Source organism: Opisthocomus hoazin, chromosome 3 (assembly GCF_030867145.1).
Source record: "Opisthocomus hoazin isolate bOpiHoa1 chromosome 3, bOpiHoa1.hap1, whole genome shotgun sequence".
NCBI classification, from domain to species: Eukaryota; Metazoa; Chordata; class Aves; order Opisthocomiformes; family Opisthocomidae; genus Opisthocomus; species Opisthocomus hoazin.
The window spans coordinates 5753910-5775459 of NC_134416.1; the positions used below are offsets into that span (position 1 = coordinate 5753910).

Genomic DNA, 21550 nt, shown 5'->3' on the forward strand with positions numbered 1-21550 from the left:
GAACTTGATTCCTTATAATTTCATTATTTTTCTAAAGCAGGGTGTGACACTTGTCATCTAGATGCAAGAATATGTAGTCAACTATTTATACTTCATTGTTGCTTGACTTTGAAATCAAGTTTTGACTATGGTTTACCTTCTGTTAGCAGAGTGTACTACAAATTTGTTGCTAAAGAGTTCATGACTTTTAAATATTACAGTTCCTAACTCTATTCAGTAAAAACCTATGTGTATGAGTATGTAAGGTTCAATGTTCGTAATTTCTCCCAGTAAGCAACTAAAAGGAATGAGTTTGCAAACTGGAAGGGAGCACTTTTTTTAGCAAATATGAAATTGAACCATCACCTGATTTTAATCATTTATCATTATAAAAGAGGAGAGGGCGTAGGAGGACTCCTCAATGGTTGAAATTCTGTATTTTGGTACTTCAAATAAACAAATGTAATTTTCATGTAGTTACTCCTGTCTTTAAAAATAAATAAACCACCAAAAACTCCCAACAAATGAAAGAGAAAAAATTTAATTTGGTTTTGAATGAAGCAAAGCACCATAATTCAAGTTGAATAAAAAAAAATCACCAATCTGTCATAATTCTTTTAATTACCTTTTTTTTTGTTTTGTCTCAAAACTTAGTATTCTATACAGATTTCCCAAGAACAGGGTATTGGATTTCTTTTGACTATTGGCTACTGCGTGATTGAATAGGAACATGTCAGAAATTATTCCTGACTTTCAGCCAGGGTTGCTGCAATAGCGGGGAAGTATTCGGCCTGTTTGCGTGCGAGCACGAGCAGCACAGTGTCCAGATCTGCTGTGGGAAGCCAGTACGTAGCATGGGGTGGAGCAGCTCAGGACTCTGTTCAGTCTTTTGGTGAAATGATTGATAAAGTGACTATGAAAAAAGGCAGTATTTTATGGAGATTTGCAGGAATGAGTTTATAAGACACTCTTCTTGTTCATTTTACAGAACTCACTACCTTTACAGTAATTACATGTATATTTAATGCTGTTAATCTTGAAAAATATACTCTTCTTTTTCATTTCAAGACAAAGTAGGAGCATTATGATGATACTTCACAATAAACCATTAAATATTTATTCTAAGTATTATAATTCTGTAAGAGCAGGTAGCTAGAGGATGTCAGTTGTGCTGTTTCTGACTAGGAGCTTGACAGGATCATGGAATTGCAATTTTTAATAGGGACACAAATGGAACTCTGTGGAGAAGAAACTTCAGGATTGTTGCATGTTCTCAGATCATGTTTCATTTTTCTCTAGGAAAAATAAGTTGGCAAAGGTTTTTTTGTTTGATTGTTTTTTTTCTAATCAGTCATTCTTCAGTCAGGTGAAGACAGAACCCAGCCACGCCTCAGTTGTAAGGGAAAGATTTATTGTTCACTGTATATTTGTAGGAAATGGTTTTCCCGTAGAAGCTGTTAAGAATTAGCACTCTTCCCAGTCATCTGATTTTGGTTGGGTTTTCCCATAGCGCTTTTATTTCTTTAGAACTTAATGGACGGTCAAGTGGAATTCACAGAAGCAGGATGGTTTTGGCTTAGGATTTAATTGAGCATGAGTAACAGTTGGAAAATACATGATTATTTGTCTGTTTTAAACCTCTGAAGTTATGACTCACTGTTTGGGAGTTTCCTGCTGCAGATTTGTGAAGTCCTCTGAGTGAGCTGACTCAGTGTGGTTTTTAAATAAGCATTTGTAATCCTTTTAAATGTGTGCTAACCACGTAGATTGGAAATCAAGTTAGCATCCCTAATAAAATCAAAATAGTGATTTAAAGATCAGGCATCAGTACCTTAGATCTGTCTGTCTGTCTGTCTATCTGTCTATCTATAATGCATAGCATATCTCTGGTTGGAAGGGACCCATAAGGATCACCGAGTTCAACTCCCTGCTCCTCACAGGACTACTTAAAACTAAACCATATGACTAAAAGCATTGTCCAGAATTTCTATATATTTGTATATGAAATGTGTATATGCGTATTTTGCAAAAATATTTTAAATGTAAGATTTTTTTTAAGTCAGTTCACCACTAGAGATCCCTAGAGAGTAAAGTAGTGCATGAGAAAGAGGTTTTTGCTGAAATTTTATTTACGTGCAAGCAGTTGTTGGAAGATGGGGAAATGTGTTTAACGTTCTTGAATGTCTCAGAGAAAGAAGGAATCAGAGACTGACTTTCCTTTTCACACAGAACGGAGATTTTCTGTTCCTTCTGTTAGAAAGTGGAGAGTTCTGCTGATTTATTAGCGTATGTTGGTTTCAGATGGTTTTACGACTTAGATTCTGTGATTAGATTTGTCTTGTTTCCTTCAGGAAAAGGTATCTGAAGCCGTTAAATAATTCTCTTGTTAATGGTGAGTTACTGGACCTAATGGCAGTGACCTCCTGTTGACTTTTGGGAACATATTTTTTTGGAGGGGGAAAACCTAAAAGTACCAACATATGTTAAGCCTTTTGTTTGGATGTTATTTTTATAGGATGTTCTGCTACTTTTAGTGCATAGCTGATCTATGTGAAGAATACAGATGTGTCAGTAGTGGCAGCTCGAAAACAGTGATGGTTCGAGCTGGAATTGTGAGATCATGCTCAGAAATCAATAATAAACACATCCTGCAGACTAGTCTGACAGACGCTGTTCACGTTGTCAGTGACTGGCCCTTTAGAAATCCACGTTTCTGAGAAAACATTTTGTGATGCCTTTCATCTGCTTTAAGATGCCTTCATAAAATTTGGCTGGTTTTGTTGTAACACCACATAATGTGCAGCGTGTTCTCAGCCTTCAGGAGTCTTTAGTGCAGGTGGGACTTGGAGCGGGCACTGGTGCTGGAGCCTGCTGGCACGGACTGTGTTTACCTGGCTGAATTGTGGTGAAACGGGATCCGTGAAGAGGGGAAATGAATTTTCGTCTCCTCTCTACTTCAGATTTGTATATGCAATTATCTTCTGGTGTTTACTGAAGATCTAAGTCCAAATTCCCTATATTGAGGAAATACATTTGAGGGAATCACGTACACTGAATTTATTCAGAGAACTGTATGTTCTAATAATGTGAGTGAATGCTTGGTTGCTTGGCAGATTAGCTTTCGGATAGTATGCCCAGCGAAAGAAAGAAGATATGTCAGAATGGAAAGCGTTGCCATTCTGTAACTCTAGGACTCAGTTTCTAGCTAAACTATAAGGCAAATTTAATTTCTGAAGCGTTAGTCCCTGAAAACTAATTTCACTATTTTTTTATTCTGTTAGTTTTTATCATCATATTAAGGAGTAGGAATTTGCAATATTCATTGCATATAAAACTCATTAAATCAGTGATAAATTTAGCTCAATAACTTTACTGATTTTGAAAATGATTGCGCTACTACAGCCTCTATTTCCAGCCCAAGTAGCAGCTGAAAAATCTGAAGTACTCAGTCTTCCATGGTTACATGTTAATGGCTGTGCTGAATAAACAGATCTATTGCTTAAGTTGTTCAAGCGTTCCTGTTCTAAAACCTCTTTCTTCACTTGCTCCTGCTTTTGCACAATCACTTAATTGGGCTTATCCCTCCTAATCATGGGAATTCCTGAAAAAAATGAGGATTGCTTAACAGAAAAATACTTGTGTTAAAGAGCTCTCATGTAAAAATCTGATCACTCAGTTTCAAGGATCTTTTATGTGTTATAGTCAATTATTTTCTGATTTGCTGGATACATTATTTCTTGTTAAGGTACTATTGCAGAGGAGGATTTGTTTTATCTTTTGAGAGTGTGAGTATCATTTTTGTTTAGAGTACAATGCAGCAGTATTCTGAATAAAAAGTACACCAGTAGTGAATGGAACTGGATTCTTCAGGAAACCCTTTTGAACAGCAAGTGGATATGAGATCTTCAGGAAACCATCGGTACTTTTTGTGTGCCCTTTGTATGGGATGGATTTGTGTGTTGTAAAATAGAAACTCTAAATTTTGCTTTCTTGCATGGTGGTGATGGTCTTGGACCTGTGTCAGAGCATACACCCATAGGGGGATGCATGTGACTCTTCCTTTTTTGTCTGGGATATAATCTTCATATTCTGTGGTGTTTTACAAGTGTGTAAACTTTGAAAAGTTAAGTTTTATATCGCTGTTGGAGAAGCAAAGTAACTAATACAGTTGCTTTACTCTTGTTATTGGTAAATATAGTAAAAGCAGAGATGTGACAGCAGAGTTGATGTCAATAAGGTACGTAAGTTGGAATAGTGTTGAAATGTTTATGAAGGGCAGTCACGGTAAGCAAATCTGTCAGAATTCTTCAAAGCGTGTGCTGAACTCATGAACAAAGGGAAAATCGTTGATGCTGCTTACTTGATTCCTAAAACACTTCCAATAAGACTCTCACAAAAGGCTCTTTGAGAGAAACAAATACGCGGTGAGATAAAAGTGGAGGTCCCATCATGAGTCGAGAGCTGGTTCAAGGTAGAATAAATGCCCCATTTACTCACTGAAAGGTGGTCTCCAGCCTAATTCGTGGGGATCTGTGTTGTGCCTGTGCGTGCTTGTAAAGGATCTGGATAGTTGGGTGGTTAGGATTGTGTCGAAGTTTATCAGGGGTAGCAGACGTGAAACCCAACTTCTAGGGATTACAGGCTTATCCCGTGATAGAGGCGAGATGTTAAAATTTGAGGTGAAAATCAGCATTGATCCATGTGCACTGTGAAGTGATGCACATGAAGAAAATGCAGTCTTATTCACAGTGATGGGCTCTGAATTAACCACTGCCAGACAGAGATCTCGGAGGTACCAGACATTCTGTGAAGATGTTAGTTTAATCTGTAGTAGCAACGCGAAAGGCAAAGAGAATATTAGGAATAACAGAAAGTAAAGGAATAGAGAGCAAACCAAAAAGTTTCTTGTGCACTTACCCCACTTCACGTGCATTCTCATCCCCTTTTCTCGCAAAGGACGTGGTAGAAGTTGAAGGAACAGAGAAAGCATCGGCTACTGTTGAGGCAGTGTGAAACAGTGTAGAAATGCTTGGCCTGAAAAAACAAAACTGAGTAACTTCATTGTGTTACCCAGAGACTTGAGCTTGTTGCATATGAGCCTATTCAGGCTTGGTGGTGTTGCTTTGATTCCCTTCCTGGGTGGGAGGGTTGGAGACGAAAACTCGCATTCACACTTGGAAACCTTAACAGTGTCATACAGCTTTCTGAGATTCTCATTTGCTTAACTCAGAATAGATACTGAAAGATAATACTTGATTGCTGAGTCTGCAGTAGCAAGATGTGGTGGATAGCAATTAAAAAAAAGCGGTGTGCTCTCTCTCTCCGAAGTGAGAGATGACCTGCTTGTGGATGAGTAGCAACTGTGATCAGATGTGTCGTTCTTCACTGGGGAGTCCCTTGGGCAGCACTTGGTTTGGGTTTTTTCCTGATGTTCTTTCTGGGGTTGTGACTGTTTCTATGCTGTCTTGTTATTCCATTTATGATTTCATGGCGTGTGTGGTGTTTATGCTGGACACATGTTCTTTGCACGATTATGCCCAAGAGTCGGTTTTCTCCGTCTCTCACACGTGTATTCTTCTAGCGAGAAGATACCTGCCAGCATCTTGTCCCTTTGCTCTGGGGGACCCTGCCTACAGGGTGTAACGAACAGGTTTCAGTGAGGAAATACACTCAGTGATGCTTCTTTACAGCAACCAACGTGTTATGTAGCCAGTGCTGGGAGAACCAGTCTGAGCTGTTGGTCTCCACATAGAGGAATTTCCCCTTTGAAGGATGTGTTGTGTGCGCGATTTGTTCATGAGCATCTGTCCCTGCATTTACTCTCCTTTTGTACCTCCCTACTTCAGGATCAGGGCAGGATTTCAGAATCGGAGAAGTTGTTGAGGAACATGTCTGGTGACTTGCCCCTCCGTTCCTCCAAGAATTTCCTTGCACACGTTCTTCTAAGAGATTCTGCAGTTTAGTGTCAGTAAACAGAAAACTCTCGATGGGAATGTTCCACATGAAAGTTACTTGTATTTAAATTACTTTTAATCTCTCATCTGTATCTCAGCCAAGAATGAGGTTCTGTGATAGCTGCGGTCAGCAGTGCCTGTAGCTAGGTTGACGGAGGTGAAACCTTTGAGGCCGTGAAGAACACGCATCAGTCACTTGCGTTCGGCTGCAGTAGTGCTGCCCTGGAGGCCTGGGTGCAATTTGCTTTTAATTAAAGAAAGCAGCATTCTGTGATTAATATTACAAGAAGAATTATGTATTATATTTCCTGAATATTTCCAGAGGGAAACTGACCTCTAGGAGGGAATATTGCCTGGAGGAATAATGCTGTATACGCCTGTGTCTCTCCTATCTTTTGGAAGTAACAACTTGTGTTCTAGCTAAAAAATGCCCACAAAATAACTTGTGAATGTGTGGCTGCAGTAGCCAATTAGAAATTGCAGAGTTTAATGCGAGATGAATGTTCTTCAGTAAAAGATTGCTGTGTATTGTATTTTACCTGTCAATCTGTATATCTGCCTGTTAGAATGACCTTTGATTCACCCTGTTCGTTAATGCGGAACAACTACAGCACGCCTGCCTTTAAACTTAATATCATTCTGCTCACATCTCCATTCTCATTATAAACACAGCTATTTTTAGCTAGCACAGATTCAGAATATGCCTTGTAAGCTTAAGGGGGATTTATTGAGCTCCTGTGTGTATTCACTAGAGATTCCTTGGTGAAGCTTACTGATTTAGGATTGGGGAGGGGTAAAACGTACTATTTAATTCCCGGCATATGCCTGCAGGAGCTATATTTAGCTTCAGCTACTTGTCATTGCCATTGTGCTATTTTTACAAAGGGATGCAGCAGTTTCATTGTTCAGGGGCTTAACTAGACAGAAATGTAGATGGATGAGCTAGATAAACATCGGCGTGCTGCAAAAATCGCTGCTGAAAGTCAGCGTGTGTGCAGTGGGTGTACTGGAGTAAAACTGCACTAGGACACGAACACCGCAGGCATCTTGTTCAATAAACTGGTTGTGTAAATTCACCTGATTAACACATGGGATAAAAATTGCGTTTAATTTTGCTTTAGACTGGTAAAGTGGTTTAACAGGAATGACAATGTGGGCTTTGTTTGTATTTGTACTTACAAAGGTCTGACTTACTGCAGTGGTGCCATTTATTTCATTGGTTAGTCAGTTATTAAGAATTTTATTGTAGATTTTGTAGTTGCCATGTATATTTTTAATGGGATACAGAGGAGAAAAATTATTATGGAGAGTGCTTTCTGCACTTCGGTCCTAGAGGATGATTACATATGCACTACAAGATGATTACATATGCATATCCTTTTTATAATGCATGTATCGGGGCTCTTGCTATCAGTTACTATACCATTTGGTGCTTTAAGGAACAGTACCTACTGAGACAGTCTCCTTTTTCTGTTTGGGGAAAATTAGGAATTCTAGCTGGATCAATTAAGTGTTCCAGTAGATTTAGATTTGGTTCGTAATTTGGATTCAGAGAAATATGTAGGTGCTTTCTGTCCTTTGTTGGCTGTTCAGTTTCTCCTTAAAAATACAGAATTTATTTTTTAGCTAAAAAAAGAAAAACAGGAATTGTAGTGTCATTTATAAAAATACAGAAAACCTAAAGTGTATTTTGTGTGTCAGAAAAATCAAACAGGTTAACCGTTAGTGAAAAGACTAAAATTCTCCAGTGAGAGAGAAAGCAATGAATAGATTTCATTCTGCAAAGTAGCATGATATCACTGCACACTCATTCCAACACTTATTTGCATTTAAAAATTCAGTTAATCATAGAACTTAATTTTTATGAACCATGATAGGGTGTTTTCTACAGACAGAAAAATTTCACATATTGGTTTTTCATGTGTTCCATGTCTGATCTTCAGTTCTTGTTGTGAACCTTTGTTGGGCAGCTGCAGATTTGTGCCAGATACTAAAGACATCAGGGAGGACTAATTTATTTTCAGTTTTGGAATAATACTCATCTTGAAATAAACCTTGTGAGGTAAAGACCTGGAGCTCTCCTTACCGCAAATAACATACTCCACTTCTCCTCCCAAATGTCCTTTCCATACCAGTATTTCAAGTAAAGGAAAGTCTAAGTGTTTGAAGGAACGATGTGAGTTCCTGCATGGAAGAAGCTTTGAGGATATCATCATCCAAGTTCGTGTGGTCTTAGTTGAGCAAGAAGAGACCTGTCCAAAGAACCAATGCTGAGAAGCATCTCTATCTCAGAAACCAGATCACAGAATCACAGACTGGTAGGGGTTGGAAGGGACCTCTGGGGATCATCTAGTCCAACCCCCCTGCCAAAGCAGTGTCACCCAGCGCAGGCTGCACAGGACCTTGTCCAGGCGGGTCTTGAATATCTCCAGAGAAGGAGAATCCACAACCTCCCTGGGCAGCCTGTTCCAGTGCTCCGTCACTGTCAAAGTGAAGAAATTCTTCCTCATGTTCAGCTGGAACTTCCTGTGCTTCAGTTTGTGCCCGTTGCGCCTTGTCCTGTCGCTGGGCACCACTGAAAAGAGTCTGGCCCCATCCTCCTGACACCCACCCTTCAGATATTTGTAAATATATATTAGGTCCCCTCTCAGCTTTCTCTTCTTCAGGCCAAACAAGCCCAGCTCCCTCAGCCTCTCCTCGTAGGAGAGATGCTCCAGTCCCCTCATCATCCTCGTAGCCTCTCTCTGGACTCTCTGCAGTAGCTCCTCATCTTTCTTGAACTGGGGAGCCCAGAACTGGACACAGATCCTATGTAGTGACAGCATTCAGGTTTTGGTAACGTCTGTATCTCAGAAACCAGGACCTACGTTGTGAGATCATTTGGGTTTCAGTAACGCTGTTCTTTGCTTAGCTTTCATCAACAGCGAGTGACAGCAACACGATGCTACTGACACGTAGTTGGAGGTGTTTTTTCTGTTAGATTGGAGTTTTTTATCCTCCCGAGGAGAATTACAGAATCTCTAACTAGTCGGCAGTTTCTCTGCTTTTCCTCTTTAGTGATGTGGGGGTGTTTTTGTCTTTTATCCTCCTGAGAACAAGTGGGCAGGAGAATACTCAGCTTGTGTGCATAAGGGCACCTGTTGCTTTTCCCAGCACTGCTCTTGAGCCTCATTTTTTTTCATACAAGCTTTATCCTTTAAGCCTGATTTCTGTGCAGACTTTATGCTTTGTCAGATTACCCTGTGGAATCATGGACTGTAGGCTCAGTGAAGGGAGAAAGAAGGAAAAATCACAAGGATTTGTGTTTTGTTAGACTGTTGTAAATTAAAAGTCAACAAAGTGCCAGACTAAATTAATTTTAGTAGCCAAATGAATGCATAGGCAAAGATGTGTGCATTTCTAAATGCCAGGACTGTTTTTTTTCATGAGATCAACTCTAAAAAGACACAGTCTTTGCATTCAGAAATTGGTTGAAGGACTGGAAGCTTGACATCTTTGGGTCCCGTCTTCCTTGGTTTCAGCTACACAGGCATCTCCGTTTCCCTTCCCATGCTCACATTCTGGTCTTTCCTGAAAAAAAATTCAACTATGCTGAATTCACTGCATTTCTGTATGAACCGTGTTGCTGGAGCAGCATATCCTGCGTGCTTGGATTATGGCCTCAAGTTGCATCAGGGGAGGTTTACACTGGATATTAGGAAAAATTTCTTTCCTGAAAGAGTGGTCAGGCATTGGAACAGGCTGCCCAGGGCAGTGGTGGAGTCCCCATCCCTGCAGGTGTTCAAAAAACGTGTGGATGTGGCACTTCAGGACATGGTTTAGCAGGCCTGCTGGTGCTGGGTTGACGGCTGGACTTGATCTTAGAGATCTTTTCCAACCTTAAGGATTCTGTGATTCTATGAAAGCTTACAGTCTCCAAGACTGGACCTTTTTGGGTTTGGTCCAGTAATGCTTAGGCCAGGTAATTTTGACAGTAAAGATGGAAAGTTGAGGTATGGAGCCACATATAGAAAGAAGCATAAAAATTTAGTCTGACAGGGCAAAAAAACCCCCTACTGCACCCTGTGCTAATGGTGTGCTGTGCAGATGGGGATAAACCACGCAGCTTCTCAGCGTGAATGAAGATGAGCAAGCAGGACTGGCCTGAGGCACCAAGGAGCAGAAGAGGGCTCAAATGCAGTGTTTGGAACCGCGGTCTGCAGCCTGAAGCATCACAGAGGCTGTGCGGAGCCATGAGTCCGACAGCCCTGAGGAGAGCTCGGCCTCACGGCCCAGAAGCAGCAAGGGAGCAAGGGAAGGGCAAAGGCTGGGAGATGCCACCAGCTCTGCATCGCTGCACGCACAGAGCCGAGGCTGTGGGACGCCAACGGTGTCAGCAACTCTGAGCACGCTGTTGGCTGGCCAGCTCTTTGCCGTTACTAGCGTATTTATTGCCAGGGTTACCTGCTGCTGTTAAAGAGAGTGTGGTTAGTTTCAGGAACTCATTTTCTCTTTGTTACCCCCAGATAATTTAATTAAAGTCAGGCATCTGAAATTCCTCATCCCTGATTTATTTACACATTCCTCAAAGCTCTTAAAAGAATTTAAGCATGGCACCCAGTAGAAGAAATGGAGAAAGCAATTTTGTAAAGAGAGATTCTCTGGTGCCTTTTGCGAGATGGAACCGATGAACCACTACATTTTTATTTTTCTTTATTACTGATGGGTATCACGGATTGCCCATCAGAGTTGAACATGGGATTGGAATGGTCAGAGAAGGAGAAGAAAAAAGGAGAGGACAGAGAGAATTCAACAAAATTAGGGTTTGTAGTCTGTTTAAGGGAAAAACCCCAGCCAAACAAAGCAGAGAACAGAAGGCATCCAATGAGAAAAGGGGCTAAAAGTCAGAAAGAATGGCAGAACACTGATGAATGCGTGGAGCATCTCCTGCAAGCGCTAGTTTCTCTGAGTAGCAGATCAGGAGCGTGATGGGATTTCAGAAGATAACGTGTTTACTGTTAGTCAAGTAAATTTTTTTTTTTTTAAAGGAAGGTACATTTTAAGATTACACACCAACAATAAGTTCTTTTTCAAATTTCAAGCCCTAAACCCATGAGAAATAATACTCATCAGTGAGAATGGTTTTCTGTAAGCAGTTCAGAAACCAAAATGGAAAGATGATACTCTGCATTTATGTATTTTTAGTCTGGTCTTCATGCTGCTGCTTTTTTTTCTTTTCTTGTAATGTTATGCCTTAGTGGGGAGCCTGCAATAGTGTGTTCTGGCATTTCTTAATGGTTATTGCAGACAGTATCTGAGGAGTCTCGGGAGCGAACTGCATGTAGCTAAGTGCTGGCATTTCATCTTGTATTAAATGTTGGGATCTACTTAGTGTCATTTTTACTATACTGAGGAAATTCAGAAAAGACCTCAAAATGCAGCGTATGTGAGCCTTTCTTACGAAGTATGATTGGTTATTTTAGTTATGGAAAACACAGATAATAAATATTGCAAAAAAATAATGTTGCAGTTTGGGATAAAATGGCTAACAAAATCTTGCTTTGCTCTCTGAAGCACTAAATGCAGTATGTGGGATGCTGCCATACTCTAAGAAGAAATAGTGTAAACCAGAATCTTTTGGTTCTTCCAGTAGCAAGATACGCACAGGGATAAAATCAGAGTTATTGCTATTACTAGTAAAATTGCCGAGGAAAAAAGAAACAAACAATAAAGAAACAAATCTACTAAGCAAAACGGATGACGTAAGAATTAAACCCCAGAGCTTCTGACCTGAACTGTTTCAAACTTTGTAAATTTTACCAAAGCAAAAATTTAGATGCACTGAAGTGTTTTTCAGCTGTAAGGAGGAACGTATATGAACACTTTATTGATTGTTCACTCATTAACGATGTATCACTGTAAATTTGAGTTTCCTGACTACTAATTCACCTGCTGTGTATATCATTCTTATTGTTGGTAGTTTTTTTGTTGATTATATCTAATGTTGCTGCTCAGTAATTATCCCTGTTTTTTAAAAGAAAATGACTCTTTTAATGTTTTTCATCTGTGGAAAGATTTTTTTCTTAAAAAAACAGTCAAATTATGAGAGTTGCTAATATTTAATAAAGTTCATCTTTTGTATTGCTATGTGGAATGTTCATTTTCCTTTACGTACTGCATATAATGATTACATCTCTGCAGGTGGATTCTTATATCCTTCAGTTATACTCTTGGTCTAGCCAATTTTTTGAGCTAAAATAGTGTTCTTCGCTACGTGTAACTTCCAACCGCTTTTTTGGGGTTGATCTTCTGGACTCTGGTAGTCAATCAACCCCCTTACTTGAGAACAAGCATACGGAAAGAACTGAGCACAATATTGCAACTTTCCAGCACCAGAAATCCTCTTCATCACTGCTCTTTCCCCGTTCTTTTCTGTCTTTCTTGTGTCATTAACTGTTTTGGGGAGATCTGTTCTCAATCACTAATGTTCTAGCTTCAGTGTAAGTAGTAATATTCTGTAGAATTATGTGAAAATTCTCTTTAGATTTTACTTCTGGGTAGGAAGTGCTATAGTAGTAGTTCAGTAGAAATAATTGATCTGAGTTGTACATTATAATTGTTTCAATTGGCAATTAAAAATCCGTGTCTGGAAGGTTTTACTGCTCAGACAGAGTCACTATTGCAGGACTGGCAGAAGGGTAAGAACTGTTGCCATTTAGTTGGGAAACTTTAACGCCAAATGCTTTGCTTTTCTGTAGTGGCGTAGTGTTATTCAAATAACAGATCTGGTCTAATCTTACTATTAATTCTGTTATGAAAGTGAATATGGGAAGGATTTCCGTGAGCTTACCGGAGAGAATGATTTTTAAAATAAAATCTGGTTCCTACTCTATGCAGAAAATGTATTTGAGGACAAAATGCGTGAGAGAAACCAAAATGGTAATTTTTTGATCATTCATCTGTAACGTATTTCTTGTCAGTATCGTAGGTGGTATTAATGTCTGGTGCCGCTGGTTAAGAGTGTTGTCATCTGGAACTTACACTCAGAAACACTTTCATTTCCTTTTCTTCATCAATAGAATCAAGGACCAATTAAATAGTAAAAAAATTATCAAGCCAAGGTCGTCATACAGGTTGAATAGTTCATCTGTATTTTTACTATTGAGTTTCCAGAATGCAATTCTGCTTTAAAAAAATATATATATATCCCCCCCCGACCTGGTCCATAGATATTCTGATTTCCACACGTATTCAGTTAACAATAGGCTGCTTTTCCTGGCTGCCTGCCCTGAGAAGCCGGTGTGCTCCGTCCTTCCTTCCTTTTCTTCTTCATTGATCATCTACAGGCAAAATTATGTTCGTAGTGACACCCTGCCTTTTCTCTTTGGTCTGCATTGATGCAGTTTGGACAAATCTCATAAATTCTGTTGGTGTTTGTGAAGATGAATAGAATCTGCAGCTCAGTCCGTGATTTGTGTAGGTTGACAAGGCCGCTGCAGTAAGTATACAACATTATTTAAGTCAGAGGCTGTAGCATTTGGACCGTTCTTCTCTGCAGGTACTCTGAGAAAGAATGGTAAATTGTTTTAAATTGGAATTTTTAAGCTTATGAAAGTGTAGGATTTTTTTTTCTATCTTAGAGATAGAGAATCAATCTTTCATATTGTGTGTGGAGTCCTTTCCAAGGTACGTGTGCATAGAGGGGTTTAAAGGAGATTGAATTTGCTTTTTCTTTTTACATCCTGTTCATATTCTATGAATCCCAAGCAATAAAGCTTGCTCTGATCACCTGAAGGCTCCTGAAAAAATGATTTCTTTCAGTGACGCTCTCACCCTACACAGACATCTACACTCCTGATGTAAGGTCTGCCTGATGTTTCCTCTTTGTGTGTGTGTGTACGTTCCTAGGGAGCCTGCAAATTGTCATGGCTGGAGAATGAATATAGGTTTGGGTGTTCTGAGGTTCTCGGAGATCTTAGGAATCTCTGATGTCCCCAGTATAAAATGTCCCCGGTTAGATCTTATGTTTTGGGTGAGCAGAGATGTCCTCCTGTTGTTCAGATTAAGAGAAGACCATTAGGTTTCCTTTTCCCTGTTCCCTAGCATGGGCTGTGGGACGCACACAGGGTCATCAGCAAGTCTGCTGTGACAAATTGCTCACTGTGATGGGGACCAAGATGATGACAATGCCCTTAAGCTCTCCTGCTTGTCAATGGCACATAATGATTGTATTTTTTAGCCTTTTTCTGGAGGTTTTTCGTTTGGTGTAGGATGTTAGGAAGAGTTTTGCATGTGGAATGATAATGCTCTGTGACCTTTCGAACTGATGTTTATTACATGTTTATCTGGAATTATATGGGACTGGGTTTCATAAAGCAGCCTTGTGCCATGTTCCTGTGTAGAATGAACCATGGATCTGTACCACAGTAGCTTTCCTGAGCAGGATACTGAATATTACAGCAATAACACAGTACATACACCGCTAGAGTTGTCACAGATCGCCTAACTGAAACTGAAGTCCATTCTCACATTACGATGGAAGTAGTGTCAGATGCCTGGACTTGCGGAGTCTAGCTCAGATTTTTATTAAATGGTCCAGCTGGTTAATTAGAATAAAGTATGTTTTCAATGGGTTTGTGCTTTTTTATTTTTATATTGGATATTGATTAGCTCTCCTGACATAACATAAACTGGAGTTTATTAACTACAAATTAGGAATTGACATAAACAGAGTAGATGGGTATGTCCACAGTGCCCAGTGAAGGTTTTTATTTGGACCATAAGGTGACTCTCATGAATTTTAATGACACTAAATTAGGAATTGGAGTTAGCCCACTTTACTTAAAAGCAAGCTGGAAATAGGCAAAACATTTAAGTGTGCAGAAGCAGCAAAAAATTAAACTCTTGATTTTTATATTTTTTAAATCACTGAATTGTGGTTATTTTAAGAAATCGAGTGTCCCAGTATTTCTGTTCCTTCAGCCAGACTTGGAAACATGAATGTTTTTTGTAAGCTAGAAAAACCTTAGATTGTTCCTTAGAGCTTATGAAAAAAATCATCAGGTTTCATGAAATGTTTTGTAAATCTTCAATAGAAAGGGAAAGTACTTCTAACTATCTGAGGATTGATGACATCTGGTAATTATAAATGGTTATAAGTTGATTTGAGTTTTAGGGTTTGTTTTTTTTTTTCTTTTTCTAAAAGAATGAGCTAAAAGCTACTCAAAGAGGAGACAGACGTTGTTTCTAAATCTTTTTGAGAAACAACTGGCCTTCTAGTCATAAGCTTCAGCATAATATGGTGATGTCCATCTCAGGGTAGGGATCTGTCTCGGCCTCTGTCCTTGCTCTGAGGCTTGGCAACAGGAGGTGCCTGGGAACCAGAAGAAGAGCTGACAAAAAAAAAATCCAGGGACACTTCCCAAATACTTGCCTTGCTTCCAGCAAATTATTTTTTCACGGATGTAATGAAAGAAGAGGTGGTGTATAGTGTCTTTGGATGAATCAAAGGTTTATTCTGAGCTTGAACACTGATGATGATGTGGGGACTGGTGTGCTGGGAAGCTTCCCCCATGCTGTTCATTACAGAAAATGACAAAAAGCCCAGAATTTCCTCACGGAAGTGAAGGCTCAGCTCCTCTGAGAGTAATGAGTGCATAAGACTAACGCTAGAGAAACATCCTCATTTTTAGTATTTGCTAACCAATAATGTCCTGGAAAATGAACATGAAAGACAGACAAGGTTCATTTACTAGATCTAGCCAACAGTGTTCTTGTAATCTGTTAGTTGATGGAGATGAGCATATGTTTACGATGACTTGTTAAGAGACCAGATGCTTTTAGTTTTGTGTAATCTTTACCTGTCTGCACTCAAAAATGTTGAAGGTTTTCCATTAGATTACAAAGGTATTGAAGTGGTCAATACTTTTCAGGCATATGAAAGAGTGTATCATTTAATAAACCCTAAATTTTTGTTATCAAAAATAAACTCTTCATTTTTTCTATGTTAAATGTCATGTGGAGAGGAATTAGGTACAGGGAAGTCCAGCTGACTGTGTTCTGTACCCTTTAGCTTTTGAAAGGGTTAGGAAAAAAAAGCAACTGTTTACATAAGATGCAGTTATTTGTTAGGTTGCTTTTTCTTCTTGAGACAACAGAGTGGATGGGTTATTCTTGAGGGCATGGAAACTTTGTTGGTCAGTCACTTCTGTGGTTGAATTTAATTGAACCTGTGAAATGCACAGTAATGAAACATAGCTAAGAAGTAATTTACTATTCTTTCTCTAGACACTGGAAGCCATTTTGAATTTTAAGTACTCTGGTGGACCAGGACATGTTGAAGGATACTACAGGAACCTTTCACTAGGCCTGCACATAGAAGTAGAGCCGTCTGTTTTCTTTACGCGTGTCAGTACCCTTCCCGCAACAAGGTAAGCCTTGCTTTAACTCTTGTATATTTGACTCATTGCCTCTGTTATATTGGCTATAACTTAGAGACCATGCAGGAAACTTTCAGCATCATCAGCAACGTGTAGGTAAAGAATTACATCGACAAATGTTCAAAATTTCACAGAATCATAGAATCACAGAACGGTAGGGGTTGGAAGGGACTTCTGGGGATCATCTGGTCCAATCCGCCTGCCGAAGCAGGGTCACCTACAGCAGGCTGCACAGGACTTCACCCAGGCGGGTCTTGAATATCTCCAGAGAAGGAGACTCCACAACCTCCCTGGGCAGCCTGTTCCAGTGCTCCGTCACCCTCAGAGGGAAGAAGTTCTTCCTCATGTTCAGCTGGAACTTCCTGTGCTTCAGTTTGTGCCCGTTGCCCCTTGTCCTGTCGCTGGGTTTAGCCTTCTTTAACTGCAGACTATGATTGAAGCAATCCATGTGCGTTGGACAATTTCCGAGGTTCAAACATTTTTCATGATGGTTTATTTTACCAGGGACAGGATATCTCCTGTTTACTGTAAAATTCGATGACTTCTTTGTACATCTCTTTGCTGTTGTGATGTGCTGTGCATTACGTTGTCTTGTGTTTGTCTAACAGAATCTGACCCAAAATGCGTGTGTAAATGATTGTCTTTGGATGTGAGGAAGAAGTTGTAATAATTCTCCCCTGTGATGCTTGCTTTCCCTTGTAACGACACAAAGTAGTTTCAGATATCGTAGTGTGTTTTAAAAATCATGGCAACACATGAAGGTGGTCAAATGCCATCATTACTAAAATCTGATTGCCTAAATTTCGTCAGCAACTGAGTCCAATCAATTTTATTAATTTTTTGTTTTGGTAAAATTGTTTTTATTTGCTGCTAAATACACATTTCCTATTCAGTATGGTTTTATTAATTTTATATTGCTTTACATACTGCTTAAGCAAAGCAGCTTCTGAAAAAATGAATTTTGTAAGTTAATGATTTTGGCAATCCTCAATGAAGAATTTTTTATTAATATAAGTTCACCTACGCTAGCAGTTAAATACTCTACAATCTTTAAATATTTGGGATGTGTTCAAACTCTGGCAGTTCCAGAGGTGGCCCCTGAATAGCTGTCATTCAAAACATGAATAAACAAGCTTGGGTTTGTTGGGAGGAAAGAGGACTGAGAGTGGACATTGTTTAAGTACAGAAGTACTGCTGAGGTGTAAATACCAAGGAGGAGGAAATACTCTTTCAGATGAAGGATGAAGTTAGTGGAAGAAAAAATTGTTACAAATTGGACAGGAATATGCTTTTATTAAAAATCCCCTTGTAATAATCGGCTACCAACTACCAAGTGGCAAGATTATTGAAAGCCAGTGTGTGTAGTGGGAGCAAGCATTTTGTTTGGTTTAAATTCTGAAATTATTTCAGTGCAATTATGTAGTATTACTACTAACAGTAGTTGAGAGTGAACTCAATTGATCCAAGAGATTGCTGCTGGTCCTAGGACCTTTTTCATGACAGACTTCAGAAATAAAACCCAAAGACAGGCAAGAGGGGAGAGTAAGTGTAGGAGATGTTGGCAGCATATATCGTTTCCAAAGGAAGGAAATGAGTTACCAGTATCATACCATTACAAAAATGTCAAAGGATGTGTGGACAGCAACACAGCTTCCAAGACATGATGCGTTTCTTTTGTTCCTGTGAAAAAAAAGAGGTAAAGCTTCAAGAAAAGTTACCGTATCTAGTTTGGGACTTGAACTTGGAGAAGCATGAAGAAAAGTGGACAAGTTGGAGAAAGTCTAGACCAAGAGGAGTGGTAAAAGGTGATTTATACTAAAGCATACGTTTAAAGAAACTCTTCGTCTTGCTGAAGCCAAAGAGAGGACTGACAGAGGACTGAAGTTTTTGATTACATGAATGGCACTGCCGGGTGGGTAGGTACCTGTTTTTCACAGCAGGTGATACAGTAAATAATGACCTTCACATATAGCAAGGGAATTTTAGGTTAGGCAAAGATAACGGAACACTAAAATAGATTTTGTAAAAAAAGTTTAAAAATGAGACAAAGAAGATTGTCTCAAACGGATTTTTTTTGAAATGAGTAGATTGTGCCCAGCTTTTAGAAGAGACCTAAAATTGCGTGGCTTTGTTGGTAAGCAGCTTTGCCAAGCGTTTTGCTGTTTGGAAGTGTACCGTAATAGGCATCATTTTGTTCTTTTAGGAACTGCTCTAGTGAAGTAAATCTCATGCTCCCTGCGAAGCCAGAACACAGTATCCAAACACTTGTTTGCAAATTCCCAGGAACCTTATTAACGATGTTCAGAGTTTCATCCCTACTACGGCACATTCTTAGGCCTTTGTAAGGTTTTCACGGTTTAATAAGCAACCTCTCTTTATCAACCTGGGAGTACCACAGCATCTACTTTAGATAGTTTTCAAGGTAATTCATTATAGAGGTTAAAATACTCAGTTTCATTTATTATTTACGTGCATAGTCATTTTCACTGAGTGTCAGAAAAGTCCTTGGTACTCTGTCTATATATACTTGTAAATGGACGGCACGACCGCTCTTTGAAGCACTGCAGTTGCTTCCCCACAGTCACAGAGCAGCTCGGGTGTGAAGCTGCGCACCTTCCGTGAAAGCTTAAAATAAAACATGATGCTTTTATTTGAAACTCTCTTGTAGGTAGGCTGGCTTTTTGTGGTAGGTTTCCCAGCTGTGTTTTGTGTAAGACAAGGTTATCCCACCTCTGCCTTGTCAAGCTGTTCTCAGGAATTTACTATATGAGGAAAGTATTTAATCTGAAATCTTTAAAAATAGATTGAGGTGCTAATTCAAAGGTAGAGTTTCTGCGTTGTTCAGCTGTGTACAGCTTCACAAGTCTTACAGCAGCAAATGCTATTTATAGTGGCTCCGATTCAGCCAAGTGCTTCAGCTCGTATTGTACGCGGTGGCTTCGTTCCTTGCCTGTTCATCACACTGATCAGCAGCGAAGTCAGTGGAAACTTCATTTGAAGTGATTTGCTGATGTCGTTAAAGATGTGACTGCTTTTAATTAGGGTGCCAAAAAGCTTTACCGAGTTGGGGGAAAATACTGTAATATTTAAATTTCTTTCAGAAATGTTTTATTGCAAGACCTGTCAAAAGGCTATTCAAATCTTTGTTTTTTTTGTTACTTTAGTTATGTTTTGTCGGGTTTAAGTGCTTCTTATCTCTTGCTGTTTATTCTGTACTCGTAGCTTTATTGATCAGTAACACAGCTCCTCTACTCCTGTGCATTCCCATGTTGATTCTCCATCAGAAGGAGAAGGCATATGTCATGTGATAGTATGTTTTAGAGTGAGAAACAGCAGAAATATGTCATCTTCCAATCTGCTAAGGATAAACATTTATCATTAAATGAAACAAAGTTTGTTTTTTGACTGTTGATAATCTCTGTCAATATCTGAGACTCAATGACAGCAAATTAGAAGTCAGATTTTGTACTTTTACTTGCTCTGTTTGAATCTTGAATCTTATTTCTTTTTGGTTTACAGCTGAGATTTCATTGCTTAAATTCCATCTGAGGCGCTGAGCTATTTTTGTTTAGTCATTATGAGAAACTGTATTTTATCATTTACCTTCTCAGCTGTCATTTCAGAATTGAAGTTATCATTGCTTTCATTTTCTGGATTCAATTTTTTCCCTTTCTTTTATGTTTTTGTTCTTTTCAGTTTACATTTTACCTCAACAAAAGTAAGAAACAATAGCTTACTAGCTGCTGGGCTTAAAAAGTCAAAGCAAAATAAAAAACTTTGAACATTGATTCTTCCCTTAGGCCTTTACTGAAAAAAATGGAAAAAATGTTAATGAAGTCACTTCTCCCCATTGTAACATAGAGATTGTGGTTTATGTAAAATTCTTCCAAACTTAATTGGTATTTCTTTTATTTAGGTGCTTGAGCTTTCATGGGAAATGTCATTGAAACAGCTGCGAATTTTGGTTTGGTTTTTGTTTTTCTAAGTATCTAGCCAAAATTATGGCTTCCACTCAAGCACAGGTTTCTGCTTTGGAGGGAGAAGTTTCATTAGCTGCATCTTCAGTGTATCTTAAGATGCATTTAATCTTGACAAAAGGTCCTTTTAACCTTTATCTGGGCTGGTCTGTAGAGCCATCCATGGTTAGCTTGAAGCAGCACACGTGGTGGTTAGCATGCTGCAGTGCCCAATCTGTTGCCTAGTTCTGATTCAGGTAGCAGCCCTCCGGTCGGAAGAGATGATGTTCCATCAGTAAATGGACATAGACTGCTCTGAGGTTTTTCGCTGGGTATTGCTACCTGTACTTGCTGAGATGCCAGCGTCCAAAAAGACTGGCAGAACAGCCTTGTGCTGGGGAATCATTTGCCTCTGATCATGTTACCTGTAATCCTTGATGTTGCTTGTTCGTGCTTGCCTGGAGATCATTGTCCCACGATCCATAATCAAGAACGCAGGTGTTTAAAGCAGCCCAGATATAGGGTGTAAGAGATAGTGAATTAATGTTGAAAGTTTTCCCAGCCTGATCTACAGCTCACTGACCTGCAGATCACTGAAGACTTCAAGGGCTGCAAGGATCTACTTGCTTGACTGTTTATTTACTATAAAATGCAGGTAAATCTGTATAGTATAATTGTATTTATTCTCTTGTGTAAGTGAGCGTACCATGTTAATTGTTTCCTTATCACGTCTTACCCCCAAAACTGCTGGTGTGATTCCGGGCCTCAAAACAGTTCCATTACCAGTGGATTATAGACTGCCAGCAGAGATCTGATGATCTGCTCCTAGACTGGCAGCGGACATCTGACGCTAACGGTTCGGTGTAAGGGAAGCGTTCTGTTGACAGTTGCACGTGATATACCTCTTCACTTTGGCGTACTGTTAGCTCTAAGAAAGTCGGCTGTTGAAGCTTATGCTGGCTAGAGTGTCTTCAACTATCTCTGTTATAGGTGTTGATTATCTTTGATTCTCTCAAAGGCATCGTCTGCCACTTTTGGTGGGCACTGATTGTTCTTCCTTATTGCCTTGATCAAAGAGCAGAGCACATGAAAAAATGTCAGGAAAAATACTGCTTCACTCCACGCGTTTGGTAAGAATTCTAGTAAAGCCTCCTCTGCATGCTGTCAGGTGCCTTTTGGTCTCCTTGTGTCCCTTGCTGTTATGCCATCAGACACAAAAGTGTCTGAAATAAGAGCCGTCTAC

At 39.4% G+C, this 21550-nt stretch overlaps 1 protein-coding gene across 3 annotated transcripts in view; it reads left to right on the forward strand.

The window, feature by feature from the left end:
- The window catches only part of TRAPPC9 (trafficking protein particle complex subunit 9), a 553794-nt gene that overhangs the window by 176060 nt on the left and 356184 nt on the right, over window positions 1-21550 (forward strand). For all 3 annotated transcript variants that reach the window (XM_075415508.1, XM_075415510.1, XM_075415509.1), the window contains one exon: window positions 16200-16342. In XM_075415508.1, coding sequence (XP_075271623.1) covers window positions 16200-16342 — 143 coding nt within the window. The remainder of the gene's footprint in view (window positions 1-16199; window positions 16343-21550) is intronic.